The following is a 19,947-nucleotide window of genomic DNA, read 5'->3' on the forward strand; positions in this document are numbered from 1 at the left end:
TGTAATTATAATCTATATATTTCATTTCAAAGTTCAAATTTATTAACTAAGCTACAGTACACTATTTAATGAAAGAATATTTGATTATTTCTGGTAATAAATGCTATCAAAAAAAAAATTGTATATTCCTAAATACTTACTATAAGATAACAAATGTTCGAATCCAAGTCTATCTGATATTCTTTTGATCATATTTACTGTATAATCACTTATTTCTGCAAGATATGTATAGTTTTGACCAGTTTTTTTGTCAAATAGGTGAGGTCTTCTACATTGTTGTGGGTAAAGCTGTTGAAAAGTAATTACAGTTAATAATTTTTAATTTAGATTGTATTTTTTTTTTTTAAATCATTTTGCACACAATTTTACTGAAATCTAATATAAAGTAATTTAAGGTGTGGTTGTTTTTCAATTATTTTTCTATTCCCTTATTTACAGAAAATAAAAGGTTTGAGGTGAAGATACCTTTTTATTAAAGTTTTATGTGTTTAAACACTTTTTTATAATATCTTACACAACATTTTTTTCCATTAGTACATCCAATTTCAATCAGTTCCTTTAATACACAATTTGTCATATCAAATTTCATAACTGTAGATTAAACTGTTACTGAACTGAGATATAAAGCCAGATAAAGGCCGTCAGACACATGAACAGACACCTCACACATACATGAATGTTTATAAACTTATATTCATGTGTATATATATGTATGTATACATTCATACATAAAAAGAGAAATTTTAAATAACATTTGTTATTAAACAGGTAATTATATAGCAGTAATAAAACAAGGGCAAAGTATGGTACTAGTGTTAAAACTCACTTTTCCACTTTTACTTGATAAACTTAGGGTCATTAAACAGTGAGAAATGAAAAAAAGGGGGATGATGAACTCTTGTTAGTTTGCATTCGTGAGGTGTCATTCTGTTTGGCTAATTACTCAATACCAATTGGACCTATAATCTCAAAATCAGAATTTTTTTACCAAAGCAAAACTTGAATTATTAGTGTGAAAATTAGGGATTTTACATGTTAGAAATGAAGGAGATTTTAAATTTCACTCTATTTTAACAATTTAAAAAATATAAAAATAAGGGGATTTGACTTTTATATTTACTTAAAATCAGCTTTATCTCTAGAATTGAACTTCTGTCCAGTACATTAATATGTTATCTGAGGTGCTATCAGAAAGTATTTGGAGTGTATTTATTGCAACCATACTTGTGATAGAGCCATGATCATTATTCCCAATCCTCTGTCTGCTCAATGGTGTACTGTGTTCCATGAATTCATGTTAATACTGGTCTTTGATAAATTCAAATGATGTACATGCATTGAATTTTGCATGAAACTCAATAAATTAGCTACAGAAAGGTATGTAATCTTTGTTTTAAAGAACATTCTGTAGATCCAGCACTGGTTTTTTAACAGCTTATGAATTTCAAGACTGGTGGAGTGTTATTTACTGATGACTATTGATCATGGCAGGCAATCATTAGAAAAATGTGAAAAAAATTTGGGAATTATCATTGAGACTGTCATTGTAAATCATTATTTGGAATGAGTTATGGGGATTTGGAGAAGTCTTAATTGAAAACTTGAACATACATACATACACATTGTATAGCTTGAAGTTTCCCTTCAACTTTTGTTGCCAACCAGAAGCAGTGATGTATGTATATTCCCATGCTTATACATGGTGAATTTTTAAATGTTGTGATAATAATGATCCAAATTTTATCTCTAAAGTTGTCAAGGGTGATTGAAGTTATGGATATCATCAACCAGGAACAAAGCAACAGTTGTTGCAACAGAAGGCCTGCAATCACAAATACCAAGGGTGTGGGTCTGAGGTGATACAAAATTCATGTAAATTGGAACTGAGAACAAAATAATAGCCATCCGAAACAGTCTGGACTCTTCAGATTTTAACCTCTGCATAACTGTAACTCATTCCCCAAAAATATGAAAATGAAATTGAAATCAAATTTTTGATTTCATTGCTTTTTTAAAATATAATTTTGTTAAAAAATATGTACTTATATTACTGATTGAAAGGTTTTAACTTCACTACAAAAAAAAAAATCAACAGTTAAATGTCACATCCCTTCTTCTCTACACTCCCTACTCGGTTGCTATAAGTAAATTGATTGTTTTGGTCAGTAATTGTTTGGACAAAATAAAAGTTTGATCAAATTATTTATTCATTATTATATATTTTTACTGATTGTTTTAAGTGGTATCAGCTTCTACAGACGGAGTATGAGTGTGACCTTCATCTGTTGATTCCTTCCAAATATGTTAGTGTATTTTGGAAATGAATTATCTTGGATTTAAAAATGTTCTGATTAATGCCAGAGGCATCACTTTTTATCTTTTCTACTGAACAGGAATGGTACCAGCAATTTTTGTAGAAAAATTTTCATAGAATCTTTCGCAGTGCTAATTTTTAAACTAAGGTTTGAATTACCTGCTCTACAATACTCTCTTCTTGTAAGTTTCTTGGAACAAATTTTTTTCCAAACAACTCTTCTACCATAGCTTCAATCGACTGATTTGTTTTTATGTCATTAGAATAATCAAGCTGCAAAAAAAATTATACATTTTAGTTTTAATTTTATATATAAATTTGTTATTAAAAATGGTTCAAGCTTATAAAATAGATTACACTCTACAAATTCATATGATATTCTCTTAGTCTCTAGATATCAGTGTAGCTTTATTGATTTAGGGTTTGTAGGCAGCTACATCTCTTGTTTGTGAAATGATTATACCTGTAGCTTGTTAAAAAATGGATTACCGGTGTGTTGATAAGAATATTAAATAGTTTGAAATATATCTTGTCGACCAAGACTCATACTATCAACCTCTAATAAAAGAAGTTTAGTGCAATGTGTTTTGCTAATAGCAAAACTAACTTTTATCACTCCAACACACAGATTATACTGATTATACTGATGTATAACACATATTTTGCAAGTAATAAAAGTTTGATATAATTTTATGTAGTTTTTACTGCTTCAAATGGTCATAACAGTTATATCACTCATACCCAAGTTTTAGTACTGCTATTTGGCTCCAAAAAAGGAAAAACAGGAAGAAATATGGTCAAATAAGAAAATGTGAAATAGCAACTGTAAAAGTTGTAGTTATTACTGTTGTACTGAAATATGTATGCATAAAGCACTAGATTATAATTTACATAAAATGTCTGTTCTTAAGCAAGATTTAAGATTAGGACTTTAAAGACTTTAGGACTTTAAGATTAGGACTTAGGATTTTTTAGATTCTTTTCTCCTCCAAATAAACTGATAAATATTAATATTTTATAACTGTATTGTAGGATTTTTAGTGAAACATTTTTAAAAATTAGTACTTTTTAAACTTGGCTGTTCCAAAAATGTTGATGCCTAATGAGAACTTTATATTAATAAATGTTTAAATTAGCAGTTGATGACTGCAAATACCCTTGAAGAATGCAGGAATTTAGCAGAAAAAGACAGCATATTTTGAAATTAGTTGTAATAAATTTATAACACGATAGAAATTTTACTGAGTATATTTACACTTACCATGAATTGTCTTAAAAATATTTTAGATTAAAACCTAAGTCCTTTATTTAGAAAATAAAAATTTACATTCTGAATAAAACAAGATTTATCATACATTCAGGGTATTTATTTTACTCCTTACAATAATAAAAGGAACTACTCTTATCACAGATAATTTATCACTCACTATGTTTAATGATATATATTGCAAAGTGCAATTGAAATATTTTACGAATCATTTTTAGAAGAAAAAGAAGAATCTGATATTAGGATAAAATAGTTTTCTGAAAGGTCCATATTGTACTCCTGACGTGAGAAAAATTTTAGAATAAGTAACATGCAGAGAAAATGGTGTATGTCAGTGTTTCACTTATTCTTTGCATCTGTACCCAGTAATGATCTTTCAGACATTTAAATAAATATTTATTTCAAATTTTCTAAAATATGTCCAGTTAGATTTTTTCTTACTGATCTTAAGTTGTAGGATTTTCCCATCACACAGCTTTTTTCTGATTCATGGCTTACACACACAACTTAATTTAAAATATTTATTATTTTATTTAAATACAATATTTTTTATTTATTTAATTCAATGATTGTAACTAAAGCACATGCCCATACCATATTTCATTTACGCCGGTATGGCAGTAGTACTAGCTACCACTTTAAATACATTTTTACATTTTAAATATTATTCATTTATTTAATTCTACTGCTCACCTGTGACATCACAACATAGCAGACAATTGCAGCAGTAGTTTGGCCACTAAGTGGGATGTGGGGTATGTAAGGGGTGAGTGACTGGGTTAAGACCCCATTTTGATGCGGAACAAATTTATGGATCCAATGAGATTCTAATAGAGAAAACTGCAATGAAACAGACCCACTGTACTGCCTTCTACAACATTTAAAAATCACTAACTAACCATTTTTTGGAGTGGGGGTACAATTTACCAAAAATTTTTACACAAAAGATTTTTTTTTATAATTGTTCACAAAAATATTAAAAAATAAAATTAACGAAAATCACCCCTTGTACTGCTTTCTGTAACTCTTCAAAATTAAAACTATTTTTAGCAAGGGGGGAGTGAAATTTAGCAAAAACGTTTTTATTTTATTAATATTCAGAAAATTATTAAAAAAAATATATATCTTAATTATGCAAAATCTGGAGACGATTTTGTTTTCCCTCCTGTATCCCGCACCCACTGACCTTTTGAATTGAAAATCTAATAGGATTAATGTTCCTACTATAGAAATATTATAGCCAAGCTTGAAAATCTTTTTCAATCTTTTTTATTAACCTTTTGAAAAGCAAAAATTTATTTCTGGAGATGTAAGGTGATTTACATGTCTAATGTGATTTACATCTTTGCCTTCAGTTCTTCCGCTGTAGCAGGTCTACTGTGGAACACTTTGCTTTTAAGGTGACCTCTCGCAAGCTGAGAGATCAGGCGATCTGGGAGGCCATCTAATGTCACCATTTCGTGAAATGAGACGTTGTCCAAACAATCGGCGTACAGCTGCCATCGATATTCGTGCAGTATGTGACGTTGCTCCGTCTTGTTGAAACCAGGCTGTGTTAAGAATCGGTGGAAATCTCTTTTGTTGTTCCACAACAAAAGGTTTCAAGCATGGCTACGTAACGAGCCGACGTCACTGTAATCGCAAGACCGTTGTCATCCTCAAAAAAATAAGGGCCTATAACACCGTAAGATGACATAGTACACCACACGGTCACTTTCTGGCTGTGTAACGGACGCTGGAGTAGCTGGGTAGGATTTTCTTGTGCCCAGTATCTGAAATTTTGCATGTTAACAAATCCACTGCGCTTCGTCTGACATCCACAGTTCGTGAACAAACTCTTCGTTATCATTTATTTATCTTCTGAAGCATTACATTACAGAATTGTGCTCGCACAACTGCATCTTTCGGTTTCAGTTCCTGGACGATCTGCAACTTGTATGGATGGTATTGCAAGTCCTTCACTAACATTCTTCAAACACTTGAACTATGCAATTGTAAAGATGCTGAGAGACGACGGATTGATCTGGATTGTGGACTTCGTGTGACAGCATCTTGTAAAGCTTGAACATTCTGTGGTGTACGGACGGTTCGCTCACGGCCTGGAGGTTTCTTTTTCATTGCCGAACCAGTTTCCTCAAAATTAGATATCCATGTTTTAATTGCATGTGCTGATGGAACACGGTCGTGCCGTCCCAGATTAAAATGACGGCGAAATTCTCTACGCGCTCCCTCTGTCATTGTTTTTGTAAAACGCTTTGATAGCAAATGCATTTTGCGCACCACTCCAAGGATCCATGACAACTAAATGGCAGGTTAGGTTAGAGAGGCTGGCGCCACTTATCAAGTGGTTCCAATCGCCCACGGCTACCAACACAACTTTCAAAATTTCCCGTTTCTTTGAATCACTCTGTATATAGATAGGAAAGTAAAAGTAATATTACCTACATTAGGCCTGTTGCTGTAACTTGCCACTAGTAATTATATCATTTCGAAATACTATCAGGTTTATTTCCTTTCCTTCCCTTTTCCAAAAAGAACAAATCTTGTTACCTGAACGTCTTTATTTAGCAAAAATCTTGACTAAAGGTTCAGCTTGACCAAAAAATGTATAGGTGAGAAAAGCCTTTGGTGAATTTTAATAATTCATAATGAATTCAAACATGAGTGTTCTTTAAATTTAACGATGTTCATCTTATGATTTGAATGGGTCAGAACTTGACTGTGATATTAGTTTCTACTTGACGTGTATAACCTTGTGTAAAATGTTAAAATTTAAATTGCCTTATTTAAATTTTTGTAGAAAAATAGGTAAAGGTTGTAGGTTATTTCTGTTAAAAAATATCTCTAATATTTAAATATTTTCCATTTAATAGGGTTGTGTATTTGTCTGATGTATTTTAGTAATATGTTCAAGAGTATTGTTAGTTTAAAGATGTACTTTTTATTTAAAAAAAAAGAAAAGAAATTATCAATATTTCATTAGTTTCCCATTTTTTTTTTTTTTTAAGGAAAAATAAATAAAATATAATTTTTTCATATTTTGTCCCTGAAATTATAAAAAAAAATTAAGGATCTATTCTGTTAAGTGGCAGCATTTGCATTTTTTTGGGGAATAGTGTTAACGTGCCTGTGTATAGGTTGGAATGACATCATAGCGGCATGTCATGTCATTACTGCTGCCACCTCACCATAATTAATTTACTTATACTGTGATCAGCATAAGAGCTATCTTAGCTGTTGTTTTTTAGTAGTGAGATCATACAGCAGTGTGTGCGATTGTGTTAATGCAGTATGTAATAGGTTACATAATTTGTTATTCCTCACCACTATTTATATTTTACTTTATTGCCTATTGTGTTTTTGTCAACAATGTTTTTGTCACTTAAAGGTTATATACCTTTAAGTGTAGCTGCCATGTAATTCACAAATAACTCGATTCAGTTGAATCCAAATAAAACATCGAACATAAATCAAACATAAAACATCAAAAAATATAATTTGTATGCATAATTTTGAGACAGTTTATTAATCACCATGCAGTTTGTTTACAACAGAATAGCTCTAAAAATGAATCAGTAAAGCTCTTGAAGTGAGTATACAATATGCCATTAGAAATCATTCATGCGAGTTGAAGCCTTCGCTCATTGTTGCCATTATTTTTATAAAAACTTAATTTTTATTTGCTGAAATAAATTTACTGTAATTGACCAGTAAATTCGTTATTGTAATTGACAATCACAATAACGAAACACTTATTCAATTCTTGCAAAATAAAGGTGTTCTACACAGTCTTTGCTTATGTGTTAATGGGTGCGAAATGAAATTATACATTCGAATAATAAAGTGCGTTGGGTTTGTTCCAGAAAAGACTGGTATGAGTTTAAACAATTGAGACACTGAACGTGACTCATCAAATCATGGTTAGATTTTTACACTGTCATGTTATTCATTTACTGCTGGAGTAAAAGAATACACTTTGGTCAAATTCTGCCAAGAAGAACTGGGAGTGAACCAAATCATATCCATCAATAGGAACAGTCATATTTCTTAAAGAAAATATAATACAGGAAGAGTATAACCTCATCAATGGGTGTAGCAGAATTTGCCAAGAAACAAGAGGTTGTTTTCTCATAGCAGATTCAGACAGATCCACAGAGACTTGCCAATCATCTGATAGTACATTGCACCAGGGACTACTGTTTGTCAGACGAATGGGCAGCATATGGTGCTCTCCAGCAGCATTACGTACACCAGATGGTGAATTACATATTACAGTTTGTTGATCCACAATCCTGAGCCTATACTCAAAACGGTTGAAGGTATGTGGTGAAGGCCAAAAACTGGAACAAGCAACATTGGGAACAAGCTAATCAATGATAGATTCATACTTGGTTGAATAAAATAAGGTTGTTTATGGTGGCAGCGTTATCAAAATGAAGTTTTATTCATTTTTGAAAGAATTCTTCAACATATTGCTTAATGTATGCTGCTCGAATAAATTGTCCTTCATATTATGTATTAATTTACATTATTATTGTTTTATATTATAAGTTTATAATATTTTTAGTTCTTCATTTTATTTTTTTATATTTCTTTTATATGTTTATTTTTAAATAAAGTTAATAATAAACATAAGCTAAAAAATAAAAGTAAGCAATATACTGAATTATTATTGCTTTGACAATAATTTGGTGCCGCCGAGTCGCGGCCAGCGACCTGCTGGCCGCGACCACAACGACTGACCTAGTCGTTGTGGTGTTGCTGGCAATATGCAACAATGATATCATTTCAGTTTATACTGAGGCATGTTACACTATTCCAAACAAAATGAAAAATACTGCCACTTAATGGAAAAGATCCAAAATTAATTTATTGAACTTTTTTATTTTTAATAAATTGAAGTAATTCAAAAATGAAAATATCTATGCAATACATATGTTATAGTAAATAATAAATATTTGAAAATCATAAATTAATTTAAAAAAAAGAAATTTTTTTTAGAAACATAAATTCAATTATTTTCTTGAACTAAATATCATGTAATAATTGTAGCTTGGAGGTTCAAAATCTGACTGAATCTAATGAATGGAAGGGTGTAAACCCTTCTGTACCACAAATTTATGAATTAATCCAAAGTAGTAATATAAATTAAAATTTTAAAATTTGATTATATGTATGTATGTATTGTTATATAGCATGCTGAAAAAAATAGGCTTCTTGGATATTGGGGTATTTAGTATAAATCTATAAGTTCTTTAGTATGTATCTGTTCTGTCTCAATACTGTACTATAAGTGCAACTTAACCTTCTGTAATTATTCAGTTTCTTTATAGGGGTTCCCTTAATAGCTTCTGCTTATTGATCTGATATCCTTTTAATTGTTATGGTTTAACTTTCTTTCTTTTCCTCCTGTTTAGCCTCCGGTAACTACCGTTTAGATAATACTTCAGAGGATGAATGAGGATGATATGTATGAGTGTGAATGAAGTGTAGTCTTGTACATTCTCAGTTCGACCATACCTGAGATGTGTGGTTAATTGAAACCCAACCACCAAAGAACACTGGTATCCACGATCTAGTATTCAAGTCCGTGTAAAAATAGCTGGCTTTACTAGGACTTGAACGCTGGAACTCTCGACTTCCAAATCAGCTGATTTGGGAATACGCGTTCACCACTAGACCAACCCGGTGGGTGGTTTACATTTAACTGACGGGTCTCTTCAAAACTCTCTGACAGGTCAGTTTGAGCTATAAAACAAGACGTTTGTCAAATTGTATTCAGGCTTGCAAGATTTAATTTCAACTTCATTAATTATATTTTTGACAAAGTTAATATTGCTAAAAAGCTGGAGAATAGTATTCCATCTTACATATGTTTTCTGTACCAGACAGATTAAAATATGCACAATTGCTTACTATTATTATATGAATAACATTTTCATAGTATGAAGTAACTGCGTTTTGGATTACCATGAAGGTTATTTAGATGTTCATCGTATCTTTGGTTGGTTGTTTTTGTATGTCATCAGTGTAGAACACTATGTGATCAGAGTAGTTTTGTTTACACATTCCAGGGCAGTATATTTGGTAATTACATTTTTTGTGTAATAGTTCATCTTGGTTTGGTTTTTTCTGAAGGTCACGTTGTGTGTTGATTTTTGATTACTTTTTCTACATCTTTGCAGATGTTAGAGATGAGATATTTTTTATTTTTTTTTTACCTTTTCTTGTTTCTATTTTTATTTATCTTGTGTTAGAATATGCCAATGAATTAGCATATGGCTATTACATTATTTCTGTTTAATAGGTATTTTTATAGTGCTGAGTTCTACATGTAGTGTAGAGTAGTGAATTATACTTATGCAGATCTGCAGATTTACATGTTACCTGTACATAGGACTGGAAAATGCATAAAAAAGTACTAATAATTCTTATGAAACTAAAACTTACAAGTTATTTATGTAAAAAAAAAATCCAGACAGCAAATCTGTATAGTTTTCATCCATTTCTTAATTTTGCATCCACTGATATTTTTGCTAAGATCTAACGTTTATTATATATTTTGATAGAGTTAATTTTACTAATTTTTATATGCTGCTCTGTTTCCTGTTGGAAGATCAGTATTCTTATTTCTTGTTCCGCTAATTGATTGCATACATTGATTTTTCATTTTGTTATAGTGAAATTTAAGTGATTAATTGAAAGGTTAATATGGTGTTTAATATTTAATTATAGTGGAAATCAATCTTTTTTTTTTTTTAATAATTCTTCAATAATCTCTTAATAATTTTGAAGAATTTGCAGATATCTTTTATGCTACTATAAGCCTCATCCCTTGCAACAATACCATGCAGTAAAAAAAGGTGTAGTAAATTATTAATATTAATTACCTAGACAATATTCTATATCACTTTGCAAATGTATAAATATCTTAATTTCCTAATTATTCAATGTGGATGTCTCATTTCATGTTAAAAATCTATTAGGTATTTATATGATTTATGGGCAGCTTGTTAGTGTGAATGTCAATTCTGGCTGGTACATAAAATTGATGAACTATCTTTGTGTATTCCAAGTCATATACAGTTATTTGATGAAAATATCCTTTTTTATTAATAAATTTATCAGTCTGTTATTCAGTACTTAATTATTATTGCAGTAAAATTTGTGATCTATTTTATTGAAATGCTGACCTTATTGCTGTAACTATTTGCCAGTAGGTTATGAGAAAGGCTTGAGGGTCCTGATAAGGTATCTTGATGAATCCTCTTTCCTACTGTGTGGTCATTTTGTAATACCTGGAATATCTTAGAGATTAACATCTTTAAGGAAAAAAGAATGTGAAGCGAGGATAAGATGTCAGTAGCCAAGGTCATTTACAGTTAACGGTCATTCATATATTAGTGGAGTTACAAAATCTCTAAATGGAATCTTCATACATGCTCCTTAGTTCTTATTATTGGTTGTTGATGAACCCATTATAATAAAAAAATTATAATTAAAATAAAATAGGCACAGTCTTCAACAAATGAAGTTTGTGATATTCATGTTCAAAACAGCATTAATTTCTTAGTGTAATCAGTGTCTATTGTGTATATGTATTTCAGATTATAAATTAAATTTTAATATTTTAGAAATATAAATTTTAAAATTACATATCATATATGTATTTTTATTTAATTTTTAAATTATTCAATATCCTTATTATTTTTAGCTACTAAAATACAGTGTATATAAACATGGAAACAATATTTTTTTCATTTATGTAATACTTTTTCTTGAAGTCAAGTTCTAATGTTCATACACAATACATTTAGGGTCATATGATTTGCTGAAATTAGTATTTTTGTTTCAATTTTTTATTTTACGTATTTTATTTTAAATATCAATTTGATAACCTTTATTTTAATTTAAAGATAAATCAGTTAACAAGAATTTTGTTAAAAATGAGGTAATGTATCTTAATTTTTCTGGCTTTTTGTAGGAGTAGTGTATATCGGTAAAGTTCAGTGAAGTCTTTCAAGTAATAATGCAAAAAAAAATGAATGACTGTATTGAATGTATAACATGTAAGGTATGGTATTATCTAGAGTAATTACTTAGATTACTGTTTTTGTACATATATCTACTTATATTGTGTATATAACACATTATATATTTTTTAATAAATAATATATTTTAAAATATATCTGAATATCTCTAATATTTAATTTTATTTTTGAATGGCTGTAAAATTAAATGGTACCTGAATTAATTTCTCATCGTAATCCTTTGGTATTAAATGAGGAAATTTATCTTTTAATTTTTTTCCAAATTTTTTTACTAACTGGTAACCATTTTCAGTCAATGTTTCTGGTTGTATTGGCTGATTGTCTTCATGTTGGAATGGCATCCATAATAACAGGCTAAATATGTCGTCTGTACATAAATCAGTTCCTAAAAAAAATTTTAGTATTTTTAGTTTATTTTTATTTTTTTCTACAAAGTGTTTCTATTTTGAGTCAATTATGAATTAAATAATATTAACTAGTTTTCTTGGCTAAATTGTAATCAAAATTTTAATTGTTATTAGTAAATTGTGCATACTTGCTACTGTTACAGGCTTGAATTCTTCTTGTTTATCTTCATCAGTGAAGATAAAGAAATTTATGTGATGATAGAAATTAGTTTAGTTACCCTTCTTTTTTTTTTTTGTCACTAGTAATCTTTAATGTCTTTGAAAATTCTCATGATGATCAATTACATTATAGCCCATGATTTTTTTTTTTATTAGTCAGTTTGGAGTAGTAACTTAAAGGCAACAAATGGAATTTAAGGAAGGATGCACTATAGCAATGTTAGTACCTGTCCTGTTTACAGGAAGAAAACATGCTACCTTGTCAGTAACAAATGCCAAAATCAATTTATACAATTTACTGATGCCTTTAATTCTAATGTTTAAGATTAAAAAGAAATGGTCCTATGATGCCAGAAGATGACTTCATGAACCACTCGTTCACTAATAACAGATGTTCAATTAATTATTTGGAATTTTTCTTTTATTAATGTTAATAATTTTGCTTATCAATAAAACCATTTGGTCAAAAATATGTCTCATTTGCAAATAATTAATAAACTTTATAAATTCGATAAATATTTTTAATTCTTATCTTTTAGTGGTCATGAGATGTCATATCCTGTATAGCTTTGATTTCGTGTCAAATATGTAATTTCAAAGGATTTTATTTATACAATCTTGGTATCCTAATTACAGAGAAGTATGTACCATTTAGCAGAGCACCTTAGATTTTTACATCAATCACTATATCTTGTCAATTAGTTACATTGACACTCCACTGTTTTCATTGGTGTATATACTATTCTTCATCCTGATTTTTGTTTAGTGCTGCTGCTGGGAGATTTATTTTAGAATTATAAAGGTGATTGTACTTATTCCTTGCCCTTATGAAGTGAAGCATTGCTGACTTGTTTGTAGCCTTATCAACACATGCCTCTAAAGGTCTGTTTGCCACTCAAATCGTCTGCTTCTTATCTACTCCATGTACCTGAATCTGGAATACCCCCTGTTATTCTACAGGCAGCTATTTTTTCTTCCCATATGGTTTTTTTATATTACTCTAATTTACTCCATAAAGTATATCCTTTTCATTTCCAATAATGACTTACTGTGTTATAGAGGTATTCATTTTCTGCTCTCAAAAGTTTCTTCCAGTTTTGTTTTAACAGTTTCTCATTTTAGTTTATTTTTTATTTTCATTTTTTCCTACTACAGTCTAGAGTAACATATAATCGATTTGGCTGATATCTAACAGTTAACCTCCCTTACAAGAAGGCAAGCACCAACATGACTTTCAACCATGACCCTCAATTTGAAAGTATTGAATTCTTTTCATGTGTGAAGGTCATTGTTTCCTATTTAGAGGTCTTCATTTTCTTCTTCATATCACTTATTCTGATATGTGTGTTTTTGCCACCTATATAATGACCAACTTTCTCAGCTTTATTATTTATTACTTACATTGCTATTGTATTTTCTGTTTATAAGAAATATAACAATTTCTAAAAAAGTTAGTAGATTGAATTTTATTACTGACCCAATTCTTTTTTTCATATATGGCATCTTCAAAATTTATTTTTTCTATCTTATTTTACTCCAGCATTAATTTACTAAAATATTATGTATTCTATTTGGACCTTTAATTTGCATTTTGAATTTCAACGTATAACTTGCTTAATTCTATTAACTTGTTTAGTATTCTCTACTCTTTAATATAGTTTTCTTCTTTAAGTGCTCTGTATGTATATATTCTCAATGTTCTGATAGTAATATAAAATTGTAAGAAAAATATTTTTTTCTTTAAATAAAAAAAAAATTTCAGTTTACAAAAAGAAAATTCTACAGAAACAAAATTAAGTACTGTATAATTTTGCTAACTTGAAGAATGATGCCTCCTCTATGAATAATGAGACCTTGCCGTTGGTGAGGGGGCTTGAGTGCTCAGGGATACAGAGTAGCTGGACCGAAGGTGCAACCATATCGGAGAGGTATCTGTTGAGAGCCAGACTAAGGAATGATTCCTGAAAGAGGGCAGCAGCTCTTTCAGTAGTTGTTAGGGGCGTGAGTCAGGACGACTTAAACGGCCGTATCAACATCACTCAGTCCTCTGAGTACTGCGCAGCTGAAAGCAATGGAAAACTACAGCTGCTTTTTTTCCAAGAAAATGTGGCTCTCTGCATTTTCACATAGCAATAATGGAGGCGCCTTCCTTGGTAAAATATTCCGGAGGTAAAATAGTCCCCCGTTCGGATCTCCGGGTGGGGACTACTAAGGAAGGGGTCACCAGAAAATTAAAAAATAACATTCTACGAGTCGGAGCGTGGAATGTTAGAAGCTTGAAAAAGGTTGGTAGGCTAGAGAATTTAAAAAGGGAAATGGGTAGGACAAATGTGGATATAGTAGGAATTAGTGAGGTTCGGTGGGAAGAGGAAGGCGACTTTTGGTCAGGTGATTTTAGAGTAATTAACTCAGCGTCAAATAATGGGCAGGCAGGAGTAGGTTTCGTGATGAACAAGAAGATAGGGAGGAGAGTGGAGTATTTCAAAACGCATAGCGATAGAATCATTGTAATAAGGATAAAATCAAAACCTAAACCGACCAACAATTGTTAACGTCTATATGCCTACAAGCGCCCATGATGATGATGAGGTAGAGTGTGTATACGAAGAGATTGATGAAGCAATTAAACACGTAAAAGGAGATGAAAATTTAATAATAGTTGGAGATTGGAATGCAAGCATTGGAAAAGGCAAGGAAGGAAATATAATGGGTGAATACGGGCTGGGCAAAAGGAATGAAAGAGGGGACCGACTTATAGAATTTTGCACGAAGTATAATTTAGTAATTGCCAACACCCAATTTAAAAATCATAATAGAAGAATATACACTTGGAAAAAGCCAGGCGATATTGGAAGGTATCAGATAGATTATATCATGGTTAAGCAAAGATTTAGAAATCAACTCGTTGACTGCAAAACTTATCCTGGAGCAGACATTGATAGCGACCATAATTTGGTGATAATGAAATGTAGATTGGGGTTTAAAAACCTGAAGAAAAGGTGTCAGATGAATCGGTGGAATTTAGAGAAGCTTGAGGAAGAGGAGGTAAAGAAGATTTTTGAGGAGGACATCGCAAGAGGTCTGAGTAAAAAATATAAGGTAGAAAATGTAGAAGAAGAATGGGAGAATGTTAAAAAGGAAATTCTTAAATCAGCAGAAGCAAACTTAGGCGGAATAAAGAGAACCGGTAGAAAACCTTGGGTTTCAGACGATATATTGCAGCTGATGGATGAACGTAGAAAATATAAGAATGCTAGTGATGAAGAAAGTAAAAGGAACTATCGGAAATTAAGAAATGCTATAAACAGGAAGTGCAAACTGGTGAAAGAAGAGTGGATTAAAGAAAAGTGTTCAGAAGTGGAAAGAGAAATGAACATTGGTAAAATAGACGGTGCATACAGGAAAGTTAAGGAAAATTTTGGGGTACATAAATTAAAATCTAATAATGTGTTAAACAAAGATGGTACACCAATATATAATACGAAAGGTAAAGTCGATAGATGGGTGGAATATATTGAAGAGTTATACGGAGGAAATGAATTAGAAAATGGTGTTATAGAGGAAGAAGAGGAAGTTGAGGAGGATGAAATGGGAGAAACAATACTGAGATCTGAATTTAAGAGAGCATTAAAAGATTTAAATGGCAGAAAGGCTCCTGGAATAGACGGAATACCTGTAGAATTACTGCGCAGTGCAGGTAAGGAAGCGATTGATAGATTATACAAACTGGTGTGTAATATTTATGAAAATGGGGAATTTCCATCAGACTTCAAAAAAAGTGTTATAGTTATGATACCAAAGAAAGCAGGGGCAGATAAATAAATGTGAAGAATACAGAACAATTAGTTTAACTAGTCATGCATCAAAAATCTAAACTAGAATTTTATACAGAAGAATTGAGAGGAGAGTGGAAGAAGTGTTAGGAGAAGACCAATTTGGTTTCAGGAAAAGTATAGGGACAAGGGAAGCAATTTTAGGCCTCAGATTAATAGTAGAAGGAAGATTAAAGAAAAACAAACCAACATACTTGGCGTTTATAGACCTAGAAAAGGCTTTCGATAACGTAGACTGGAATAAAATGTTCAGCATTTTAAAAAATTTAGGGTTCAAATACAGAGATAGAAGAACAATTGCTAACATGTACAGGAACCAAACAGCAACAATAACAATTGAAGAACATAAGAAAGAAGCCCTAATAAGAAAGGGAGTCCGACAAGGATGTTCCCTATCTCCGTTACTTTTTAATCTTTACATGGAACTAGCAGTTAATGATGTTAAAGAACAATTTAGATTCGGAGTAACAGTACAAGGTGAAAAGATAAAGATGCTACGATTTGCTGATGATATAGTAATTCTAGCCGAGAGTAAAAAGGATTTAGAAGAAACAATGAACGGCATAGATGAAGTCCTACGCAAGAACTATCTAATGAAAATAAACAAAACAAAAGTAATGAAATGTAGTAGAAATAACAAAGATGGACCGCTGAATGTGAAAATAGGAGGAGAAAAGATTATGGAGGTAGAAGAATTTTGTTATTTGGGAAGTAAAATGACTAAAGATGGACGAAGCAGGAGCGATATAAAATGCCGAATAGCACAAGCTAAACGAGCCTTCAGTAAGAAATATAATTTGTTTACATCAAAAATTAATTTAAATGTCAGGAAAAGATTTTTGAAAGTGTATGTTTGGAGTGTCGGTTTATATGGAAGTGAAACTTGGACAATCGGAGTATCTGAGAAGAAGATTAGAAGCTTTTGAAATGTGGTGCTATAGGAGAATGTTAAAAATCGGATGGGTGGATAAAGTGACAAATGAAGAGGTATTGCGGCAAACAGATGAAGAAAGAAGCATTTGGAAAAATATAGTTAAAAGAAGAGACAGACTTATAGGCCACATACTAAGGCATCCTGGAATAGTCGCTTTAATATTGGAAGGACAGGTAGAAGGGAAAAATTGTGTAGGCAGGCCACGTTTGGAGTATGTAAAACAAATTGTTGGGGATGTAGGATGTAGAGGGTATACTGAAATGAAACGACTAGCACTAGATAGGGAATCTTGGAGAGCTGCATCAAACCAGTCAAATGACTGAAGACAAAAAAAAAAAGAAAAAAAAAGAAGAAGAATGATGTGATTGTATCGACTTAAAATCTTAATTAATTGGCCTGTGTGGAAGGTAAAATCTCCATCAAAACATCACAAATTGGGATCATATTTATGATAGATATGAGAATAAATGAGCAACAGAATTTATATTTTAAAAGTAATAGTATTTGAAAAGTATATAGATAATAAAAATTTATATTTATTTACAAAACAAAACTTTAAAATAATACTGTATATTGTAGAATACAGTATTAATACAAACTGAATTATAAAAAACACAAATAAACCTATGCAACTGCACATTTGTAACTAGAAAAAAAGATAAAACAAACTAATTACATACATTATAAATATTTACATTTGTTTTTTATAAGTTTCAATGTGGGAAATAACTACAAAGATAGAAAGTTAATAAGAAATGATTAGGGTTGTATTTAAAAAAATCTAATCACATTTCAGAACGGTGCAAAGTTTTAAAAGAAGGTATTTTTTAGTTTTTCATTGCATAAAATTAAAATTTTCAATATTTTTTTAAAATTTCAGTATTAAAATGAAACCACATATATTTTCAGAAAAGTGTTTTAGGAATAAATGAGACTGACTTAGATTTTTAAATTTTAATAAGCAAATTATTAAGCTTCAAAACTCATTTTCAGTTATATAAGCAACTGGTATAAGTATAACAATGTTTCAATTTATAGTAACTCAAGTAACATAACATAATAGTAATTGGGGTGGTTGGATGGTCAACAGATCAAGTAGTTTAAGGGCAAAAATAATAAATAATTAAATGGAAGGTAATAAAATGTTTTTATTTACTTTTGCTGTTATTTGTGGTCAGGTATTGGGTATATGTATGTACAACATACATATGCGGGTGTGTAGTCACTTATCAGAACATGTTATCTTCGTTATTTACAATGAATTGCTTTACATTTAACCATCATTTTTTGTTAGGTGTTGACTACTAAGGTGCTTACTTACAAATGTAGTTAACTTTATTGATCTACAGAAACCCATAGATCACTAAAAAAGCCATCAATAAGTTGAAATATGAGTGTAACTGATACAGTTGACTGCATGATTAAGGACCCAAGATTATTATTATTTTATTTACTTACTCTTTTCTCCTGCATTTTTTATAATCTTGTCTCGCAAAATTCCTAAATTATAATAGCCATTCATTTTTCTAGCAGATCCATAACGTATGCCATGTCTCATTACTAGCCATACATATGAAATCTCACAACCTGAAATAATATTTTATTAACCAATATAGTAAAATTTCCTTATTCAATATCCTGTATTATGATTCTCCTATTAAGTGGAGAAACTGTGCATTGCTTTTTTAGAAAAGAAGTACATTAATGGTCTTTATTATGGCTGTGGTGCATAAAGTACGTACTAGTCAAACTGTTTTCTCAGAGTACAACTGTGGTAAACAAAATGGCTGTGTCACTGGGGTTAAATATCACCTGTATTTCAGGTGATGTAGATATGAAACAGTATTTTCAGCTGGGTAGAAGGCAATGGGAAACTTATTTTCTTAAAATACTGTTCATTGTTGACTCAGTATTAAGTGAATAGGAGTGAGTCATAACTTCACTCCTCACTTTCCCTAGTAATTCTGATAATTATTATTCTTGTCTGGTGGCTTAGTATCCTAACGAATGGGTATCCCAATTTACAAGTGACTTATGGCTTATGTTATGTTAGGTTAGGTTATGTTACCTACATACAACCATTACAATTGTGGTAGTTAATTGACAGACAAGTCTAAAACTTCATCTTATATTGCAAGCATCATTCAATAATTAGACACAAAATTGTTTTGAAACTAAAACGGCTTAATCAATGTGCTATTGTTTTTCATTTTTCAACATAATCACCAGCAAAATTAATACACTTGTCCCATCTCTGAATTGGCCTATTTATGCCTACTGTGAAAAAATTTTTGTCTTGATGTCAAAGTCAAATTAGCTCATTTTTTTGACATCATTGCCATTAACTTACCATGTAGTGCCTCCTTGAATGGACTAAGTGAAATTTGATGGGACAAGTCAGGACTCTATGGGGGTGAGGTAGTACTTCCTGAAGTATTATATTAACGGTTTCTCTAGTTACCTGAGCCATGTGAGGCGCGGGGTGTTGTGGAAGAGAATGATCCATTTGTGCTGAGATTCAGGGGATTGTTTCAACATTGTAGTATAACAGTAGTATGGTTTTACTTTAACAATAAATATTTTATAGTAGTGTGTGCTGTTTATTGTTTGCTAATCTTCTAGAAAATTGACAAAAACGACCTTTTGCATCCCTTAAGTTTTCATCATGATTTTTCTTGCTGATGGTCTGGTTCAGAACTTTCTCTTTATGGGTGAACTTGTGTGCTTCCACTGTATGCTCTGTTATCTCTCATAATCACATTATTTTTACAGTTATCTCATCGCAGGTTAGAGTACTGTGCAAAAAAAGCTTCACCTTCCTGCTGATACTGTTGTTTCAACTCTATGGACATGTGAAATGAAATCATGTCTCCGTTTGGTGTCTATTGACTCTTGAAACTTGTTTTGTGCTTGTTTTACAGTATTGAGTTTGTCTGTGATAATATTATGAATTATACTGACACTTACAATTTTCAGCTATAT

General features: G+C 30.9%; 1 protein-coding gene across 6 annotated transcripts in view; it reads right to left on the reverse strand.

Moving 5' to 3' along the window:
- LOC142330499 (multiple inositol polyphosphate phosphatase 1-like) overlaps positions 1-19,947 on the reverse strand; it is a 461,575-nt gene that overhangs the window by 39,433 nt on the left and 402,195 nt on the right. For 5 of the 6 annotated variants that reach the window (XM_075375791.1, XM_075375796.1, XM_075375795.1 and 2 more), the window contains exons 3-6: positions 18,424-18,552; positions 11,827-12,017; positions 2,474-2,587; positions 141-288 (exon numbers count right to left, since the gene is read on the reverse strand). In XM_075375791.1, coding sequence (XP_075231906.1) covers positions 141-288; positions 2,474-2,587; positions 11,827-12,017; positions 18,424-18,552 — 582 coding nt within the window. The remainder of the gene's footprint in view (positions 1-140; positions 289-2,473; positions 2,588-11,826; positions 12,018-18,423; positions 18,553-19,947) is intronic. The other variant, XM_075375797.1, reaches the window with a different exon arrangement.

This window comes from Lycorma delicatula, chromosome 9 (genome assembly GCF_047948215.1).
Source record: "Lycorma delicatula isolate Av1 chromosome 9, ASM4794821v1, whole genome shotgun sequence".
Taxonomy (NCBI): Eukaryota; Metazoa; Arthropoda; class Insecta; order Hemiptera; family Fulgoridae; genus Lycorma; species Lycorma delicatula.